Source organism: Alosa alosa, chromosome 20, assembly GCF_017589495.1.
Source record: "Alosa alosa isolate M-15738 ecotype Scorff River chromosome 20, AALO_Geno_1.1, whole genome shotgun sequence".
NCBI classification, from domain to species: Eukaryota; Metazoa; Chordata; class Actinopteri; order Clupeiformes; family Clupeidae; genus Alosa; species Alosa alosa.
The window spans coordinates 10,798,494-10,819,807 of record NC_063208.1 but is presented as its reverse complement, the minus strand read 5'-3'; the positions used below and the strand labels follow the sequence as shown (position 1 = coordinate 10,819,807).

At 39.2% G+C, this 21,314-nt stretch overlaps 1 protein-coding gene across 1 annotated transcript; it reads right to left on the bottom strand.

Moving 5' to 3' along the window:
* Positions 1-6,009: 6,009 nt before the first annotated feature.
* exoc3l2a (exocyst complex component 3-like 2a) lies at positions 6,010-19,389 on the bottom strand. The gene is made up of 13 exons (XM_048229718.1): positions 19,181-19,389; positions 16,087-16,532; positions 15,531-15,751; positions 14,269-15,040; positions 13,546-13,660; positions 12,991-13,101; positions 12,794-12,894; positions 12,592-12,702; positions 12,201-12,336; positions 10,236-10,358; positions 9,965-10,120; positions 9,701-9,822; positions 6,010-6,754 (listed from the first exon to the last, which is right to left on the bottom strand). Exons 2-13 carry the CDS (start codon positions 16,506-16,508, stop codon positions 6,481-6,483), a joined length of 2,664 nt encoding a protein of 887 aa, XP_048085675.1. The 5' UTR covers positions 16,509-16,532; positions 19,181-19,389; the 3' UTR covers positions 6,010-6,480.
* Between the last annotated feature and the right edge of the window lie 1,925 nt (positions 19,390-21,314).

Sequence of the window (21,314 nt, the reverse complement as noted above, 5' to 3'; positions counted from 1 at the left end):
AATCTATTCACATTTTTTTTTTTTTTTTAAAAATTTTCAAATTAATACAATGTTTTACAACAAGGACCACAAATACACTATTAAATAAATATTAAATAAAACATCACAGAGCTAAGAATAAACAACACAATTTGTAAATACAGATTTGTGGTTTTAAATTGCTCCTAATATCATTGTTTTTTTTTTTTTATAGACACTTTAGATCCTTTGAAAACAGTTTAAATACAACATTTGTTTGTGCATTGGCTGCCATTTTCATGTTGAAAGACAATGCCTAAAGGCAAACTACTTCAGAAAGAGACACAGAGGTCAGAAAAACATGGCAAGATGATCTTGGCATGAAATGAGACAAGACTGTCAATTTGCCAATTTGACCCCCTATAAACCCCCTACAACCATGCAAACATTTTCCTTGTACAAGTGGTTTCTAAAAAGACACTGTGTAGTAACAGAATGTAACAGATTTCCAAATCTTCTTTTTATTTCTTTTTATTTTTTAATTTTTTAATTATATGTCAACACGTCATTAGCAACCGTCACAACAATGTCAGACGGGCATTTTGACCACTGTGTTGCTTCACCGCTTCTTTCAGCAAGTCTGTCTGTCACTTTTTGGGAACCAGTTGCTGGACCAGTTGTTGGAGTTTTCAGAATGAAATGTCCCATTCTTACCAGATATAGCTGCTTGACAGTCTAGGGTCTTTCTAATTGTGCTTTTGTGTAATTGTGTGTTTCATGATGCACCAACACTGAATGCAGTTTGATTCTGTTTTCCTCAAATATTCTACGTCTCCCCTGAAAAAGATTTTTCTGGATAAAAGCATATTTTGCGCAAAACCTGTATATAATTCAGCATTATTTGTGCATGTGCAAGCTGCCCATGCCATATAGGAACGAATCCACCCACATACGCTGGCTTTTCAACTGCACTAATAACAAGTTGGATGGTGCCTCTTCTCTTTAGCCCAGGCAGACCCGAAATCCATCATTTCCAAAAAGAATGACACATTTTGATGGGTCTAACTGTCTAATAATACAGTTGTCCACTTTGCCTCAGTCCATCATTAATGAGCTCAGCCCTAGATTGGACAGCGGCCTTTCTGGTTCATGTCTAAATATGGCTTCTTTAACCAGCATTTGTGGATGGAGCATCAAACTGTGTCCAATGTGTTCTGACACTCCGTATGAGTTTTCCTGAGCCCATGCAATGATTTTCTAATGATAGCCTAATTAGTTGTGAAATGTTCCTCCTCTTTATCATTGCACACTTTTTTCAGCCTTTTGTTGCCCCAGCTTGAGATGTTGCTGGCATTAAATTCAAAATGAGTCTACATTTTTGGAAATGGGATTGTAATAATAGTGACAGTATGTAAGATGAGAGAGAGAGTGGAGGTCAGAAACAAAAGGTTTGTTGTTGCATCATTCACCCAACAGATGGCAATACAGAGACCTATCTAGAGGGAATGTCTGAATTCTGCTATCTTTGTATGTTGATCAGGCTGATACAACCAAAATACAACTCAAAACAGACTCATCAGACAGACCAGTATTATGCTGGATAATGGCAAGAAATTATTTTCCTCCTATACTCTTAAAATATTATGCAAATAAATTGTCTCCCACCATGTTATTTTCTTTTTTACCTTTTTGGATTGTTTTACCTTATTTTTACTGAAACATAAACTGTTCTCACCTAGAACCATTTCTGACATATGATTGTATTGTTGAGGCTGTATAATCTTTCTTTCATGACTTTTTCTTAAGCCTGAAGTGCGTATTCTGTCTTTGTTTAGCCTACTTCTGCCTGCGTGCCAGCTTGACGACTCAACGATATTAAAATAATTATACTGATATTCCATTTCTTTAATCAATGTTATCGTCCACAATTCCAATCCAATACAGCAAATTTTTTCTCACAGTAGTCAAACTGTCCATTCAGTGTGTTTGCACTCAAACAAAAATCTGGTGTTTGTACAGTCCTGGGGCGCGTTCCCCAAAACCATAGTTGCTAACCTGTAAACAATTTCAGCCAGTCACAGAAAGTATATGTAATTTCATTGGTCGTTGAGCTCCAAAACCAACAAACTTTTGTCACAATAAAAGAGTGAGGTTTAGGTTAAAAGGTAAAAAAAACATGGGCATGACAGGCAAACCTAACAGAAATAATTCAAGCTGTTGATGGCATTGGAAAATAATTAATAAACTTTATGACCATTGATAGGGCACATTTGTAGAAAAATCATACACTTTTTCGATTATGTCTTATATACTGTATATGATTTGACAAAGCTTCTTCTATATACACTTGACACTTAGTTATACACACTTATCAGAAAATATGTATAGAAAATATACACTTGGATAATGACAGATAGTTATCTTAAGTGAATCTGAGCTGTGAGGAGGACTAAATTGATGTCAAAAAATAAATGTAATCAACTGATCAGATGTCAATAACTTAAATAAAAGTAAACATACAGTTTATCACACTCTGTAATACACTTTACCACTCATACAGAATGGTTACATGCCGCGTCCTGGTCCAGGTTTGTGTTTCCTGCAACACCTCTTCCTTCTTGAGCAGACCAGCCGAACACTCTCAGCTTTCTTATATAAACAGTACCTCCAGCGGCCCACCAAAGGCCAAAGGTGAGCCTCCCACTGCTGTATTTCACCTAGACACTATTGTTCTCCATAGACACTTTATTCTACCATGCAAAACTGTTTCCTTTCCGGGGCATTTAGTGGTGCCAATAAATTTGTTGCAGCTATTTGCTTTGACAAAGATTATTGTTTAGCTGCCAGGGGATTCAGGTAAAGTGCAAATGCAAAAGACATGAGGGTCCTCTGCAAAACTTTAATTTGTGATCTGGAAGACGTGATTGTGAAAAACGCATCAGCTTAATTGACATTCTGCATAAAGTCTATTAAAGTCTATAAAACCTTACTTAGACTGAGAAAGTGTTGTTTTACTCAAGTGTAATTTTGTAGAGTAAATAAGACTTTACTGGATTTTGCCACACTGTACTAAACATTATATGCCAGATATTTAGATTTAGCATTGCTGTTTTTGTTATTTAACAATAACTCACAGCATCACCATTGTTCTAAGTTATTTGTGTATGAACCTGAGAACCCTCTGTATTTGTTGAGTAGCCTCCAGGAATTCTCCAACACCTTGCAGCATGTGTCACATACACAGAAAAGTGTTTACCACCAACTGCTGACGTTAAGCAGGAAGGGAAGGAAAGGGAGGTACAAAAAGTCTTTCTGTAGAAAAAGCAAAGAAGTTTGGGACAAATTCCCAAAATGTATTATGTCAAGCAGAACAAAAATAATATAGGGCAGTCTCCAAAAGGCATTATTAATATTCTGACATTTGTAAGTGGGTTTAATCAATCAGCTTACAGTGGCACTACAGGAAAGAACTTTTTAAGGCCTTGCATGCAGCATCTCTCCAACAGAATTGCATACTATTAATGCTTGTCCCTTGTAGATTTAAATAAATTTCAAGCTATCATGCCAAACTATTTACATTGCAAAGGTCTTCAAAGCCATTCCAAGAGTACCACTTCAGATTTGCTGAGGAACAGGCATGCACCATTAAGCCCATTTTACAGTTTACCTTTATGCCACTTCCATATTTGTAATGCCAGCAAAGCTGTTGGGTGTGACCGTTTGTATTTATAGTTTTGCAGTTGTTGTTATGGTTAGTTGGACAGGTTTGAGTAGAGAGGTTGAGACCTGGATGTGTTTATATAAATAAACCCAGCCGTGAATGCAGTTTAGATACAGCCACTGCTCCTGCCTGTTTGTCCTACCTATTATTCAGAGACCCAGACTAGTTTACATTATGGGAAACAAATTTCCTTATCTTCATGGATGTTTATCTTAGTGACATCATGGCCTATGTCATGACTGCAAATATGTACAGAGGAGTTTTTTTTTATAATTATTCTTTCATCACCTAAACAGCAGACTGTAAATTCACCCATGGCTCAGCAAGTAAAAATCCCTGGATGCATGATTCACCCGGTTTCATCGGTAAAATATGTCATAGAATAGGAAAAACACAGTTAGAGTTTCAGGAAACAAGGAAATTCATTCTATTTTAATCTAGCAGGATAAATCTCCCTCAGACACTCAGCTGACATATTTATATCAAGCCCCAGAGAATAGCTGTTTGGGAAATGTGCCATGTCTGACGCAAAACACCCATTTTTGTACGGTGCTATTTCATGAGGGGATTAAGGATACTGCTGCATGGCTCAGTGCATGTATTCAGATGCATCACCCATCTCTCCTTCACTTTCAAAGATGTGGCTTTTTCAACAAATATGTTATATTTGGTGATAAAATAAGGTTGATTTCACATTGTTTGTATACTGTTAGAACTAAGATAAAAAAAAAAAACTTCTCAACAAAATATTGGTCTCTCTCTCTTTCTCTCTCTCTCTCTCTGTGTGTGTTTGTGTGTGTGTGTGTGTGTGTGTGTGTGTGTGTGTGTGTGTGTGTGTGTGTGTGTGTGTGTGTGTTGTGTGTGTGTGTGTGTGTGTGTGTGTGTGTGTGTGTGTGTGTGTGTGTGTGTTTGTACAGTGTGCCTTACTCTTACAATGAGGTAGAGGCTAAACGCTCTCCAAGGCAATCAAACTAACTGAAGGAAGAACATGCAGGAGTGGGAGTAAGCACACAAACAAAGGACGCTGCCTCACATGGTTCCTAAAATAAACATTAGACAGGTGATTAACAGCAATCTGTTTTTTTCCAACCATACTGTTCTTTAATTAGAGGAAGTATAGAAAAAACAAATTCCTGGGAATTTTTCCAAGAGCATTCATATCTTCCTAGAGCTCAGATTTATTATTGAGATTACTTTAGGTAGGAAAGCACCTACAGTAACAATGTTAAGGTTTCAAAGTGTATAACTGTTAGTGTTATAGATTGTGCAGTATACTGTATCCAGACCCACTTCTAGTAATGGGTCAAGTTTCAAAAATGTTTATGTCAGTAATGTCTGAACAGGAACCATCTTTTTAATCCAAATTATTCATAATGTAAATGTTGTCCACAGCGATTTTTTACACAGATCTCTATTTCTCGAGGTCACCGAGTACTGTTGGTACAAAAAAATCACCGTTAAAATCATGCCTCCAGAGTGTAGCACTGTAGCCTTGACTGCTCTTGTGTAGCACTATAATGTAGCCTGACTGCTGTAGTTGTTGGCTGCAGCAACTCAAGCTTGGTAGATTTTTTTTTCTTGCTGACAATACTTGTGATCATGAGAAACAGAGATCTGTGTGAAAAATCACAGTTTTCCCTTAACAATGGTGTTAGCAGTTTTGACCATTTGGCCAATTTTGTTAGATGGATCAGTTTGTATTTGTGGAATCATATCCAAACTTGAGTAGTTTCACACAAAATGTCAGCTTTCCCAGAAATATAGCAATGGGTAAGAGTGCCTTCTTTTTGGAGGACCTACATAGACAGCATGAGGTCCATTAGAACACAAGGATATCAAAAGAGAGCAATTTTAGTATAATTGTATATCTTAAGGTGCTAAACCAGAGACTTTCTAATGAGGAGACACAGCACTCAAGAATCTCCCATAGAAATGTATGGGGTTAGTTTGTAACACAAACATGGCAGTCGTCTACTATTCCGCCCCTTCTGCCGCCAAAAGTTGGCATGTGAATACATCATGCCAATCATGTGTTGTGATCTCACAGCTGGACCGAGTTGGTATGTCGTGATTTGTGAAGCATTGTGCACGCGCAGTTGTACCTGAAATAGATGCCCGATAAGTGCCCAAAAAGTGTTGCAATATGGCCGCCAAGTGGAGGGACTTGCTTAAAAGGACTTTGGCTAAACTACAAGGTAACAGGTAGATTTGGTTAATACAGTGCCCTCCAAAGATGCCATATGTGTGCAGGGATTGGGAACCAATCTTGTCTGCATCCTATTTTTTAACTGTACATACAATTTTAGCCATGATCAAAGCAATACAACAAGTTTCCAAAACATTATTTTTTATTTTTTTACTTACAAATTGAAACAAAATTACAAAACTGATGGAATTGTCATTAACTGAACTTGCAACCTTAACTTGAATTTGCCCCAGCAGTTCATCATTCTTTGAATTGTAAAACAGACAATGCCCATCGTATGAAAAAAAAGGAAATACTTTACTAACCCAAAGTAATATAACATAAATATACAGTATTGCAAAGTATGCATGTGTGCAAATATAGGTTTATGACAGGAAGACTATGTAATCACTTTTGACTTAGAAGAACTATAAAGAAATATATTTCATCTTCATTTTTAACTTAGCCCTTAGTCTTCAGCTTTTGTACAATTATTTGGCTTGTTTTACAAACACATTGCATCTATCATCCTATGTAATACTGAGATAACCATATTGTCTCCTCAATAGAACTCCCACAAAAAATACTGCACCATAATAGGCAGCTAAAGGGATGCTTATGTGTGACCATGTCGATGACGATATCTGTGTCTATGGTGGGGCCACATCGTTGACACCCATGAAGATACAGTCAGTGCCATGCGAATCACCACCAGTCCGAGACAGGACACCTCGCTGGTCACCGGGATCTCAGAGAAAAGGGTGTGGTCCCGAGGCACATGCATCGGGCTCTCGCTGTTCTCCAGGTCGCAAACTATTCCCAGGATCACCTGCCGCTGCGTCTGTTGCATCATCCCCCTCATGTTTAGTACGGTCGAGATGTGCCTCCTCCTGTCAAAGAAGAGTGATTAGGAGAGTAGATGGTAAGAAGTTATGACATGTAAAAATAACATATAAACCAGACACTAATATATAACATATTTGGGCTATGGTATCCTCGCTAACACCAGACCTAATTCTCAATTAAAAATTGGTCTGGAAATCGTTTGTTGACTTCTGATTTTCAAGGAGTGTAACCACTGGTAAAATTAGCTTTGATTAGCTCCCATGTAGCAAAAATCAAAGTTTGCCATCTTAACGTACTGAAGATCACAAAACCCTCTGACAAAAGTGTGTAGGGCAAAGCGTCTGCATTTCTGACTTATTTGTCACTGCAAGAGTTTAACAGGTGTCATTATTCAAAATCCCCATGTTATTTTCCCAAAGGAAGTACCCAGATCTCCTTATATGGGCAAAGATGGCAGCTTTGTGCTAGTGCCATCTGCCATCCTGGGTTCTCTCAGGCTAGGGCTATAGGCTTTTTATGTAAAAATTGTGATACAGAAATTGTTCTGAGATGATTCATAGTAAGAGTTGGTGCTCTTTAATTCATATAAATGTGGCTTCCTTGAAGCAGAATTATAAAATGATCTTAACTGACATCACTTATTTTCTTGGACTTCTAAGACGGATGAAAATTGCAGAACATTTTCAAGAGAAGATTTTAAATCAGCTCGGTTATGCTGCAAAGCATCATACTGTTTGCAAAAAATAAGAGATGTTTTTCTTGAGTGACTTAACATGTGTCCTGAAGCTGGGGCCCTCATTCTTTGATCTTATGTGAGGCACCAGCCAGTCTCCCGTTGGGATGGCAGGAACAGGAAGTCCTTGGCGGCTATTTCCTGACAGCCGCATTGAATTGTGCGTCAGCAGGAGATTTGCCACTCAGCTAATGACCTATTCTCCTGAATTCCACTCTATCACTTATAAATACATAAACACGTTGCCTGTAAATACCCCCTGGACCATCATTTTTGTCTATAAAACACATCTGCCTAAAAATAATGGCAACGGGACTACGTGACAGCACTTGGCCTTTCATTATCACCATGCATATCTATGCCCACAAACTGGTGCCCTCGGTGCCCTGGGAAGGATGGGAATAAAGCTAAAATAACATATGCTAGCTAAACTATTTTGGACATCCCGACCTTGAAGAAACCTCTGGAATTTGCCAAAACAAGTTTGTCTTTCAAGTTGCATCCTCCTTAAAATGCCTGTTTGGGGCAATATATCATTTGCAAAATTCTTTGTTGTCTTTAGTGGCCATAGAAATGCGTAGGTTTGCATATCAGTAATCTTGATCTCTCACAATGTATTGCCATGACAAGCATATTGTATAATACGATTAATAAAACATGAACACAGGATTACTGTAGTCTGGAGAAAAACACTGAGGGCCAGATGTAGGTAGATTCGGAACGCACCGTTATCTGCGCCATGCCTAAACCTGCAGAAAGCGCACGCTGAGCTTCTTCAGTTTACGTGGTATTTATCAAACCTGCCGTTCATCGGATAATCAGTGCCTTTCTCCGCCCCCTACTGCAATTTGCGAACATTCACAACTGAACGGCTTAGCCTACTTCAATCACAAGTGCAGTTGAATATAGTTAAGTGATGACAAGATTAAAAGGAATCAAACGTTTAGCGATCATGAAATAATACAATACTTGATAAGACGTCAGCAAGCAGGGAGATAATGGAGAGCAGTAGTTCTACTCAAACTACTTATGCACGAAGGCTATAGAAGATTGGTCAAATATAGCAAGTAGAAAAGTTTGAGTAGATGACGTGAAAGTGAAAGTAAGACATTCAAAAGGCCAGTGAAAGTTAAGGTTGCTTTTGATAGGCTATAGTACAAAGAAGCAAAAATGGTGCTCTGAATAGAGATTCTGTTGTCTTTGAAGGTGTCTCTTATACTCCTTCTCCGCAGTCTGCGGTTTTACCCAAGTGCGGCCTGTTTTTTATGATGGCCAAGATGGCATGTTTTTACGCGAACGTTGCGAAGAAAATACGCCTCAAGTGGGCGCAAAAGCGACAGCACATCTGCCCCAGAGTAACCTAACCACCCCCATCACTTTTGGCTTAAACCAGAATATCATAGAATAGAATTATCATGTGACACAATATCAAGTATTTGATATGTCAGTAATCTGTGTGATGTGTACGATACCACTTGGATTTGAGGCAAGGATTATATTTTCCTTGGATTATTTGAGCAGTGTACATTTCACTCTATATATATATATATATATATATATATATATATATATGTATATGTGTGTGTGTGTGTGTGTATGTGTGTGTGTGACGTGGGGAATTGACAGGAAGTGATCTGAGGAGGAGAGAGGTGGTGGGATTGGAAATGACAATGGGGTAGACCTAGCCTGGCGGGCCATCCCATATCATTGAAATCCGACCCATTCACCTCGCTTAATCCAAGGGGCGGGCGGAGAATTGTCTTTCAAACTGCCTAGGCATGCAATAGGCCTTCCCTACGACCATATCTGTATCTGGTCGGCAAAACGGCAAATACATCCTTCTTCGAAAGGAATGACTTAAGTGCATTGTGTTGCTCAACTTTCAAAGAAAAGCACAAGTCCAACTCCTCCAAAGTTGACACCAACGCCGATTCAAACAACCGGTCTTTGTTTGCCATATCCACCTTCCTTTTTGTTCACCGTCGTAGGACTGTCATCATCCTGTTAAGCCCGCCTTAAGACTCTCTAACAAAATAGAGCGTTGTGATTTGATGACGTCCACGGCGTCAGCCAATAGAAATTCCTATGGTTTGATACTAGACGTACAGGCTGAGCAAATTAATTTGCCGCCGCTAGGATGCGTCTAGATTTCTAGGCTAGGGTAGACCAGCTCTACAACATTTTACTAATATTTACTACTCCAGTGAATATAGCGACAGTTCTAACAGTTATGCATCGTTTTGAGGCTAAATCTCACCGTATATCTGGAAACTCCTTCACCAGTACTCCAACTTCCATTTGTATTGACGGAATGTCCTCAAGAAGAATAATATCCGCCAAATGTGCAATGACACTGTCAAGCCATGAGCAATCAGATTCCTGTGGAATGGGGAGAAAATATTTGAGTATTCCAATAACAATAAAAAAATGTATACTCCTACTACTAATATATCTCTTTAAAAAAGTGTTACTGCAAAGCTCTTTAAAAAAGGTGATACAGCAAAGGCACTTGAGTACTAACCAGGTCTTTGAAAAGTGCTTTTATTTGCTTGGCCTCGTCCTGAAGTCTGTAAGCCACCCTTTTCCTCATTTTGAGCGATGTGCAGATTATGCGGCCTCTCATGATTGCACGGACATACTCAATCAAGACACGCCTATGTACCTCATTCACTAGGACCTGTCAATCAGACAAAAAGGATTTTAAAATATGATCAAAATGACATAACTGTAACTGTAATACAAATAACAAGGACAAGTAACAAGGACAAGAAAAAAAAAAAAAAAATGATTACTTGATATGGAGGACAGTCCATTCTACGGAACTTCTTAAAGTGTTGTTTGATGGTAATCTCAATGTTTTCATATGCCTCAGTGTTATTCAGCCATTTTCGCTTTACCAGCTTGTCAAAGAAGGGCTGTATAAAAAACAAAATGTTTGAGTGTTTCATGAGAGGCGATAATATTTCTCATTACTAATACAACTATTATTAGTATTATTATTATTAGTAGTAGCCAGAGACAACACGAGGCAGTTTGCCCTTACAAATAAGTGTTGGTTGCCCATCAAAGCATCCCAACCCTTTTTTGTCTTTTGTGGTATTTACCTGGCATGGATAATTATCAAGTTGCACAAATATGTGTGTGTGTGTTTGTGTGTGTGTGTGTGTGTGTGTGTGTGTGTGTGTTATTTTTCATTTGTACTCATATACTGACATATCTCTGTATTTCTCTGAAAAGTGGTTTACAAAAAAATTGCATAAATAGTTCTCTGGCAGCTTTTAAATTAGTCATCCAAAATTGAATTAAATTGATTAAACAGCTTTCGTAAGGAATGAGAGAGCATTGTTTTGAATTATTAAACAGATTTTATAATAATGTTGTCACTAAGGCAATTGTAAACAACTTCATCTTTTGATGGACCACAGCTTGGGATCTGAGCAGTGGTGGACTATTCAAGAGCAACTGGCATGTTGTCAGAGTATGACTCAGCAATAGCCAAATTATTGGAAGTGGGAAGTACACAAAGTGTCTAGCTTATTGTGTGTTAACGTCCTCATTCAGGAAGCCTGGATCCCTCGTTAGAGAAAACCAGTACAGACAAGTTATTGTCAAAGAGCTGGCAAAGACAGTTCACTTTCTGTATTACGGTATGCGAAGCTGACAAAAGGTCAATATCTGTTTGTTGCACGACTGCATGTTTTTTTGAAAGTATACAATACATACCATTCACCAATCACAGCCCAGCATGTTCTTCGCTTAGTTCAGACATGAGCTCATTTACATAACGTCCCGGAAATTCTAGGAGGGGAGTAGTGTAAGAGCCGGCTAAGTTTGAGGTTCCAAATGTCCAGTTATGTTGTTCAGATATACAGCCCAACGGCTTGATATCCGCAGAACATGAGAACTTACACCTATGTCTGAAAGCAGCTAATGATCTGACTGATTTATGATCCACTGAACTTCTGTTGTTTGTTGAACTTGATAATAGGGTTCTAAGCCATGTTCAATTCCAGATATTTTGTCTGCCTCGCTCAAGCCTCCTAATTTTGTATCTATGATATATACATTTCTTTTTCTCCTTGTTATATTATGTATATATATATATATATATATTTCTTTTGCACCATAGTTTGGTTAATAAATGCTCGCCTTATGAAAAGTAAAAAAGAAGTAAAAATAACACAGATCCTACCTAGATGTATAGAAATGATTAATTTATCAGTTTCAAAACAAAAATTCATATTTCACACTGAAATTCATTTTGAAACTTGAATTCATTCAGTCAGTTACATGTTATTCTCTATTATTTACCTCCCCACACCCAACAACAAAATTGTTTCTTTAGGTACAGAGCAACTTTGTCAGCCTTTAGGTAGAGAGATGAGAACTATTTGTCCTCTTAACTGCTAGAATACAAGGTCCAGCAACAGCTGGCCAGCTATGCGTTTAAGCAGTAAACACATGCAATGATTTTTTTCCCCCTATACTGCACAGCCATAGTCTATTTGATTTTTTGTCTGGGAAGGACATGACTAAGATATTCACCATCTGCATCAGGGAAGCTAAGGGAAATGACATTGCATTCAGGAGTTATGTAATCTGGCATACGCCAGTGGCTATATGTACAAACCGGATGAAATAGGTCTTGGGAGGACAAACCCCGGAACAACACCCTGACATACTAGAGCAGCAGGGAATGTATTACCACTAACAAGGGTAAACTAAGAATGGTTTATGCATGTGAATAAATCTCTCACCCTGATGTTATCGAACAGTTTGTCGGTAAGAACTTTGGTTGACTGGTTGACAATGGTCTCAAGAGAGGAGTGAGCATGTTCCAAAGAGTCTGTACTCCCCAGGGAATCACACTGCCGGCAACGCTCAACAAAGTTCCTGTGAAATCAACAAGGTACATATGTCACACATACTAGAGGCACAAGTACACACACAGTGGTAGGCTTATTATATAGCCTATTCTATACACAAAGGTAAGTTTGTTGTTCTGCACATACAAACAGAACGAGCAAAAACATGCACACAGAACATTATATAACACATATACCCACATATATATGTTCTTAATATATATTCTTAACATCTCACATTTACAAAAAACTTTTATTTATGTGCCTCTTAAAATGTGTTTACCTGAAGGGAGGTATGCAATTGACAAGAGCGATTGTCTTGGAGATATAACCATCCCCTTTGTCCCCAAAATCAGCCTGTGTCTCATGGAACAGCTCAACCTTTCTTTTAAAACTGCAATTAAAGCGATAACTGTTACTACCAACATCAGAACCATTTTTTACAGCATTATCATCTGTTCAATAAACTTTATTCACCACCTTACCTCTGCAGGAAGTCTGCCAGGCCACTAAGAGTGCAGCGAGCTACTCGAGCTCCAAGCTGTTCATTAATAGCTGTTGATCTGTCGATGTCTACTTTCAATCGCTAAAAACACAGAAAGACATTATGCATAAACTCTAAATAAAAGTCTTTCTTGTCATTAAGACCACCCTCTTCGTGTCAGGTGTGTGAGTTACTGACCTGTATAACAGAACGTGCGAGGTTGGACTGGTACTCTTCAATGTGCATGGATTGGGCCCATCTCCTCTCCTCATCTTCTAGTACTTGTGAGAGTTCTATGCTTACATTGTCCTACACACACACACACACACACACACACACACACACACACACACACATGCAAATACAAACACATTCTTATTTGGATGTCTAAGTGGGGACCTTGGCTTCCATTGTACAGTAACTAAGGATTATTAAATTATACCTATACCAGAACCATGCCTAACCATAAACACTAGTAAATAAATGTTTTAGCACTATTGTTTTTTTTTATCATAAACAACACCACATCTCATAAGAATTAAGGACCAGAATTATGTCCCTTTTTATAGGTTTTACTAACTTAGTGGGTGCTTTGGGTCCTAATGACATCAATCAATTTATTGTTTATAGCGCAGTCTCATCACACAACATGGTCTCAGTACGCTTTATACATTTTAAAAGAAAATGAGACATAACATACAACCAACAGGTAAAATAATGAAAAAAAAAACATACACACATAACACTCATTACCTTAACAGTATTGATGCAGTCCTGTTCCAGTCTGTCAATACACTTTGGTGGTAATAGTGGCTCCAGCTGGGTACAGTCAAGGGTTGCCATATTGCTAACTGGTCCGAGAACATCCCTGCATCACAGACCATGAATCAGTGTCATGCATTACAAACTCCCTCTCAGACTATAACAAAATAATGCATTGTTTTGGCTTAGTGGTAAAAGACATCATGAACACATCTAGACCTTAAAGATAGTTAAACAAAATTGTAATTTGTCAATCATAAAATGTTATCTGAAACAAATTAAGCCTTACCAACACACAAAGAAATACTTTGAATGTGTGATCCATACAGACTAACATGAAGGAAAATGGCCTCATCCCTTGCAGCTAAATATAATTTCAAGAGAATTTAACAGAAGTTCTATCAGCATCACCAGTTGTGTTGTCACTGAACCTTTAGGAGGGGATCACATCAGCCAGCGGCAAGCGTAACGTAACGCAATGTTCAGACCATAATAAGTTCTATCTTGTTCCTAAGCAACACAAACGATTTGTCAATTGAATACGCTCGCGTTGCGCTTTGAAAGTTGAACCAAGTTCAACGCTCAGTTTGTTCAACCCTAGCGTTATGCCAGCGTTGCCACCGTTCCACTGCCGAACCATAGAGAGAACAATAGGAAACCTGCCGCTTGCCGCTGGCTAATGTGGTCCCCGCCTTAGAAACACTGAAACAATACCTGCTGTAGATATTGTAGATCCAGTCCAGCAGTGCATACGTGTCCGTTATCTGGAGTGGGCCACTTGTAACTGTCTTGAGGCGTTGAGCCACAGCCCTGTGGTAGCTGTGCACATACACTTGAAAAGCCCTGAAGTCCTCTGGGTAAATGGCCACCACATTCCGACACGCTGCGTCCAGGTCCTCCAGCACACGTCCACTCAGGCGCTCCAGGAACGAGGCCAACTGGCCGGCTGAGATGCCCCCTGGCTGTGGCAGCGACCAGTCTGCAGCCTCTCCCACAGCCTCCTCCCAGCGTTTCATGAGACTGCGAGGCCGGCAGGAGGGTTGGGGGGAGTCACTGGGGGTGGGGTACATCAACAGCCCCTCGTGGATGCCCTCATCGTTGTTGCTGGGAAGAGATCGGGTCTTTTCCCTCTGGGCCCGGGCGGAGTCGGCCGCCTCCTCTTGCTGGATGACCAGCACCACCAGGCCCAGCTGCGGGCCAGCGCAGGGCTGCCGGAGCGACTCCCGCACCACGTCCCACATCTCCTGCAGCAGGGCCTCGTAAAGAAGCTCCACGTCTTTAGCCTTGCGCCGGCCCGCATCCCAGACACAGGAGGTGGGCATTGTCTCAGGAGGGTTTCCTGTGGACATTGCACTGGACCTACGTGAGGTTGATGGTGCCATGTTGGGTGGATGGTGATCGAGTTCACACTCACGCTCAAGCTCCTGAATGTGGGTATCAGCTAGCAGTAGACTCCTTTGATTGACAAGCCGCAGGATCTCTAAGACTGAGACAAAAAGAGAACAAGGAGAGTGTTAGTCTATTTTGATACAGTGATGCTACAATGTATTTACCTGACTCTCGCCAAATGAATTTCGTTCCGCCTAGCTCCACTCATCCATCTGGAACCGATCCATTGGAATGGTGTTTCAGAAGGCTGGGCCTAATCAAAAAATGCTTGCATATGATTGAATAAGCCACTTGTCCGTCATCTATTGACGTGCTACTTCAACCACTCACATCGAAGCCAACCCGTGACGCTAATAACAGTCTCACAGTCGTTTCTACGCTACGTCACATCTATGAAACTCCTGCCCTGCGTCCTGATTGGATCTACCATACAATCTCGTGCTGAAATCACTCTCAATGGAAGAGGTCCCAGATGGATGTGAGTGAAGCTAGGCAGAGCTAAGCAGAACAAAATTCATCTGGTGAAAGTCAGGTTAACAATGTATGGCCAACAGCTATAAAAACATCATTAACCCTCATGTCTGTACCGGAGAGAGGTTCTTTCGGTTTGACCTCTGGTGGCTCCTCCACCGTCTCTTCCTCGGCCTCCTGGGAAATGCGGTCCACCATTGACTCCCTCCGAAGCTTGCCAAGACTAACTATGCGCAGGAAGGATGGGCGTCTGCGGGCATCATCATCTGTCTCAAGATTATAGTCTCCACCATAGAGGCTCTCTCGGCAGGTGGACTCTTTGCGTAGGCTTGCCAAACTGGAGCATGACCCCAAAGGGTTTACACGTAAAAGTGGTGGAGAAAAAAAGACATTGTTAGCAATACTCTGAGAAGTAGATTAGACTCCACAAATAACCTTACCTGTGCTGTTTTACTGCATTAACAGAAAAACAACAGGTTATCTCCAACACTGTAATATACACTAGGAGCACATCATTCAATATTCACTCAAGCTTAACACAGTTGATCCTGTCAATACAATATGTAAAATATTTGCACAACTATGGACTGAAAGAGAAATATCTCCTCTCACAAATTAACATATTATATAAAACTTGCGTACGCCCGGGAACACACCCACACAGACACACACCTGTAGCGCAGTAAGGTCATTATCTCTTCTGAACTCCTCCGACTATTTCTCCTCTTCTCAGATGGTAGAGTTGAGCTGCGTTGGGAAGGTGCATTGCTTCCCCACTTGCTGCGAGCTGTATTACGCAGCTCCTTTCCCAGTTTTCCCAGTGTCTTCAGAGGTGAGGAGCTGTATAATTTGACTAAGGTTCCCCTGAGAGGCTGACTGCTCCTAGAACCTCTTTGATTGGTTCCATTCTCCTCTGCCTCGCTGTCGAAGGAACAATGTTGCTGGGACCTCTCTAACGCCAAAGCTTCCTCTGGAAAGTATTGGCACTGCTGGTCCACTTCCTCAAATGGATTTAGATTGCAGCTTGGCATGGTTAGCTCCCCTTTGTTGTGGCAACCCTTTGACCGCCCTGGCAGCTTCTTCAGAAAGGGCATTCTGGCTTGGAGGTCTTTCTTAAACTGAAAGACAAAAATAGATACATTATGTGCTTGAACTTCCTTATTTAAACAACAAAGAACAACATGGAAGAACTTTGGCCACCGTTGTAAACAACTTCACCATCTCTGTATGAGCCACCAGTACAGCGGAGGCAGGTAAAATAGCTTTACATGTTTGTGAGTGCATGTAACCATCAGTGGGATCCATGATGAGAGTTAATCAATGAAAAGAAAGAAAAGGTACAGTGTGGCAGCAAGCTGAATATGATTAAACAACAAGCTTGACACAACCAATGTAATCAATGCCATGATATGTGTTAGTTTGAGCATTGCACAATGAACAAAATCTGTTGCCCAATGTTTTAGGAAAGTGCTTTTCTAAGATACCATTCTAATATGGAAAATACTTCCATCACTTGATAGATGTTCTATACATCAAAATAACACTGTTTCACATCAGCAACATCAGTAGGCCTATAGTTCAACTCGTTGTGCACGTTGATCATGAATACAGTGCCCTCAACATTTATCCTGGTGAAGATGAGTAAAAATTATTTTTTGTTGTTTTATCTAGTTTCACAATGAAAACAATGAGGAGGAATCCAACCATGAAGGAGAACAAAACAATATTCAAAAATACACATGCTACAATTATTGGCAACACTAGAAAATCATATAAACAAAATATAACAGAAACAACATAGCTTAATTTCTTAATTTATATATTAAACTTTTTTAAGGTAATCAGAGTGTTTATAATCTTTCAAGCATTAATTCATGAGTTCCTGTTTCATTGAGGTGTAAAAATAACCTCAGAGTCAGTATATTTTCAACATGGGAAAGACAAGATAATACACCGTTGAAATAATGGGCAAGTCAGGAAATGGGCATAAAAAACTGGTGCTTGCCTGAAAATACCCATATTAAGAAGTTCCAATACGACAATTCACCATGGAACTCTTACAAACTTGCCTGGAAAAAGACCCATGTCTATCTGGCCCTATACACACAAAGTGAGGAGGATGGTAAGGGGGGTGGGGGAACAGAATATTTGAGGTTTGGCAGAAATAGAAGACTGACTATACTGAAAAAAAAACATACCTAGGGGTCACATATCATCATAAATACCTGGGCATTCTGATCTGATTTGAATTCCATACAAAACCAGTGCAGGGTGATCTTAAGAGGAGAATGCACCTAAGAGGAGAAGACCTAAGAATAATGATGTAAGATAATCTGTGAAGAGAAATGCTCTCAAATCCCCTGCCTATTCCCCAACTTTATGAGATGCTATATGAGACGTCTAAGGATATTGTATTATGCTGATATGGCAATGGGAGTGGGAAGGAATTTTTAGAATTAAAAGACAGGATTTAAAAAAAGGGGTGCCAATAATTGTGACATGTGTATTTTTTTGTTAAAAATACTTATTTCTTCTTTTTTTTCCCCTTCTCAGAATAAATTTGCTCCTCTTAACATTGCTTGTCACATTCAGCAATCATCTTCTTATACCACTGCCCATTCCTGAGTACACTGTAAAAAAAAAAAACACAAAAAAAAAAAACGTCTCTAGGCAACCCAGGCTCCGAAGACAGGAGACAAAGTTGGGGCAGCCTGTCCCCCAAACCAAAATAAAACCATGCGTGGAGTTTCTGTGGAAATACTGAAGGGAGGGGTGAGGGGTGGGTCTCTGGCGTGTTTGGTTTGGTCCTTGGTTAAAATATAAGGTACATTGTTTTGGACAAAACAAAAGTGTCTGCTAATAAATATAAACACAAACACAAACAAACGCGACCTCCTGCGCAATCTCTGCGCAATCTCTCCTGCACTACCATTAAGGTTGGATCTTTTCTCATTGTTTCCATTGTGAAACTAGCATAAAACTCTAAAAGATTATAAAAGATTATTGCCAATAAATGTGTCATAGTCATTAATCCAGTGGTAGTTTTGTTTTTCAATGACAGACATCTTTACCCAAAATCATAATTTTGACAAGTAGTTTACAAAGGTGCTCAGGTCAAACTAAAGCCTTTCCTGAAAAAAAAAACAATCATCTGATTGATCGGATGAACTGCTGTGAAATGATTTGTGTTGTCTTGACACCTTAAATCCATACAGTAATTTCTTCTGAATTACAACTATCTACTTTCTGCTATTTTCTTAAGGTGCCGTTTTGCATGACAGTCATATGACATTTATTTTTTCACTTTAAAATAACTATCACTGAACATTTCACATTGAATGAAAATTCATTTGACAGATCTTTGAGGTCTATAGGTGGATGAATAAAGTGCTTAATCAATGACCCCCCCATGAGTCTTGGGATATGATTTTTTTTCTCATTTGAGTCCAAGCTGCTTGATTTCTACTGTGATCACAGTTGAAACATGTGAATTAAAAAATGTAATATAATATAATATAAGTGGCACTTAATTAACAACATCCTGCTATTTCAAGGCTATTGTCTAATTCTGTTATACGTTCCAAAGTTACACAACAAATCACAAATAGAATAGATTCTGTGGGCAGTCAGTGGTTTGTCTGTTTGATTCATTCAAGCTATTTGTTAGAAAACATCTCTGGCATGTTATCTCATTTCCAATGTCTTAAGAACAAAGAACACATGTGTAGACAGTGAGCAATATCAGTAGGATAAAATCATAGCCTACCTCTAAAACCTTGATGCGCTTTGTAGTCCAGCTTCTCAGGGTAATGCTATCTGCTGCCGGTATTTAAGTATGGATAGTTCATGTTCCTCCTTGGTCTGAGATCCCCAGACGGTCTGCCAGGTCTTGTGTATTCTGCCACAGATGATGCTATTTCCTGAGGAAACAGTCTAAACCTCCCACTATAAACAATTGTGCAGACACTGTGCGCATGCGGACATGACACATGATAAAAAATCAATTGGTTTTCATTGTCTTTTTACAGGATGGGCAAATATAGTCTTAGTCAGAAGTCTGAATCCCAAGGCCTTATATGATTCACATTTTAAAGTTGTATTGTAAAACTCATTTAGAGTTAATGGATGGCAGTTTTATACAATCACTGCATCACAAAAATATGAATATGTTTGTTTTGCACAACAAAGATGAAAGTATTTTGCTTTCATTGCTTTATGTTTCCATATGTTCTCAAAATAAGTTCAGTTAGTTTTGTTATTATTTAGTCAAAAAGATGGCTATAGCTGTGACAGTTAATATTGTCCAATATTGTCATCTTTGCATCTGGGACCTCACAGCTGTTAAGGTTGTACTTTTCTACCCTCTAGAGGTAATATGGAAACACAACACCACTGGGGTAAACTGTGCTGGACTTGCTGGACCACTTACTGGGAGGTGTTTTAGGCAAATAGTTTTGGATTTGTCTTCCATGTTACTCACACGGCACTAGGCTGCGGTCTTGGTCCATGCAACAAAGCAAACAAAATGCTCTAATGTAAAGCTCAGGGTTCCCATTCTAAGTCAAATGTAGGCCTAAAATCCATGACTTTTCCTTGACAATTTTTTTTTTTTAATTAACTTACTTAATGAATACAATATACTTTTAAGCACATTGGTTCAACTCAGTTGTTTTTAAATGTGCTATAGAAATAAAGTTGACTTGACTTGACTTGACTACTGACCAATGATTTAAGAGCACCCGTGTAGTGTTCAAGAATCTTTTACTTTTTTAGAAGAATAAATAGGCATTGAATGAACACAGTTGGGATACTCAAGCAAGCAATAAAGCTAATAACACATGTCTGCGTGGAAACACATTTGTATTAATGTATTTTGCCAAGTAAACTTACTGCTACAATAAAATTTCCTGATATTCCATGACTTTGCTAGCCGGATGAGCTATGACTTTACCCCAAAATGTATAAAATTCCTTGACTTTCCATGTCTGGAATAGACTTTCTAAAATTCCAGAAATTCCATGACCCGTGGAAATTAACCTGAAAGCTCTACATGGCATTGATTAGGCCTAGCCAAAAGAAAGAGACATTTTTATCAGCTTCAGTTTATGCCAATCTTAAAAAAGTTCTACCTTGTGAAAATCCCAACTGCTCAAATGCAGGCTATTGGCCTTACAATACACAAAAATGCATCCTACTGTCAACGTCATTACACTCCACCATTCTGTACATCTGTATTTTTTGTGTCACTGATTTGTTTAGATGCCATTGTTTTTCTAGTCAGAATTTGAACTTTCCGACCTCAAATATTGTGGGCGGGGCTAAATTCGGCTGACATCCAGGCTAGTCAACAGTTGCTTTTAAGGGTAGCCTTGGCCAGGGTTCCCAAACCTTTCCACGACAAGGCCCCCCAAATACCACTTGGCCAAGGACCCCCTTGATGTTTTATTAAACCCATCGACAATACAACGGCAAATGTAAAAATACATTAAGCTAATCTAATAATTATTTTAGCCACAACCACTTTGCGAGCATACAGTGTGTAAAAATTGTATTTGGGGCTTTCTGCTATATGAGCCATCCCTCTACTATTATTCCCAGTCATTATCATGGGAAATATGTTCAGATATGTGTCACATTATTATAATGGCATTGTATAACAACCCTCATTGTATATTTTAAATGTTTCAGATGTATTTATTTCTTGCTTTTATTTTTCCCTCCAACTTGCTGAGGCCCCCCTGGCACCCCCTCGCGGCCCCCACTTTGAAAACCACTGGCCTAGGCCTATTTGATCAAAGTTTCTATGAAAGTCCTTTATTCTGAAGTGTATACTAAATGTGTATTCAGAAAGAGGAATTTTGAATAATTAAAGATGATTTCTCACTGTCAGTCAGTCAGTC

Coding starts and splice junctions, on each gene's coding strand:
- exoc3l2a (XM_048229718.1), bottom strand. CDS start 16,508: ATGCCCTTTCTGAAGAAGCTGCCAGGGCGGTCAAAGGGTTGCCACAAC. Junction 15,752..16,086: donor ATGACCTTACTGCGCTACAG/GTGTGTGTCTGT, acceptor GTCATGCTCCAG/TTTGGCAAGCCTACGCAAAG. Junction 12,337..12,591: donor AATTGCATACCTCCCTTCAG/GTAAACACATTT, acceptor TTGATTTCACAG/GAACTTTGTTGAGCGTTGCC.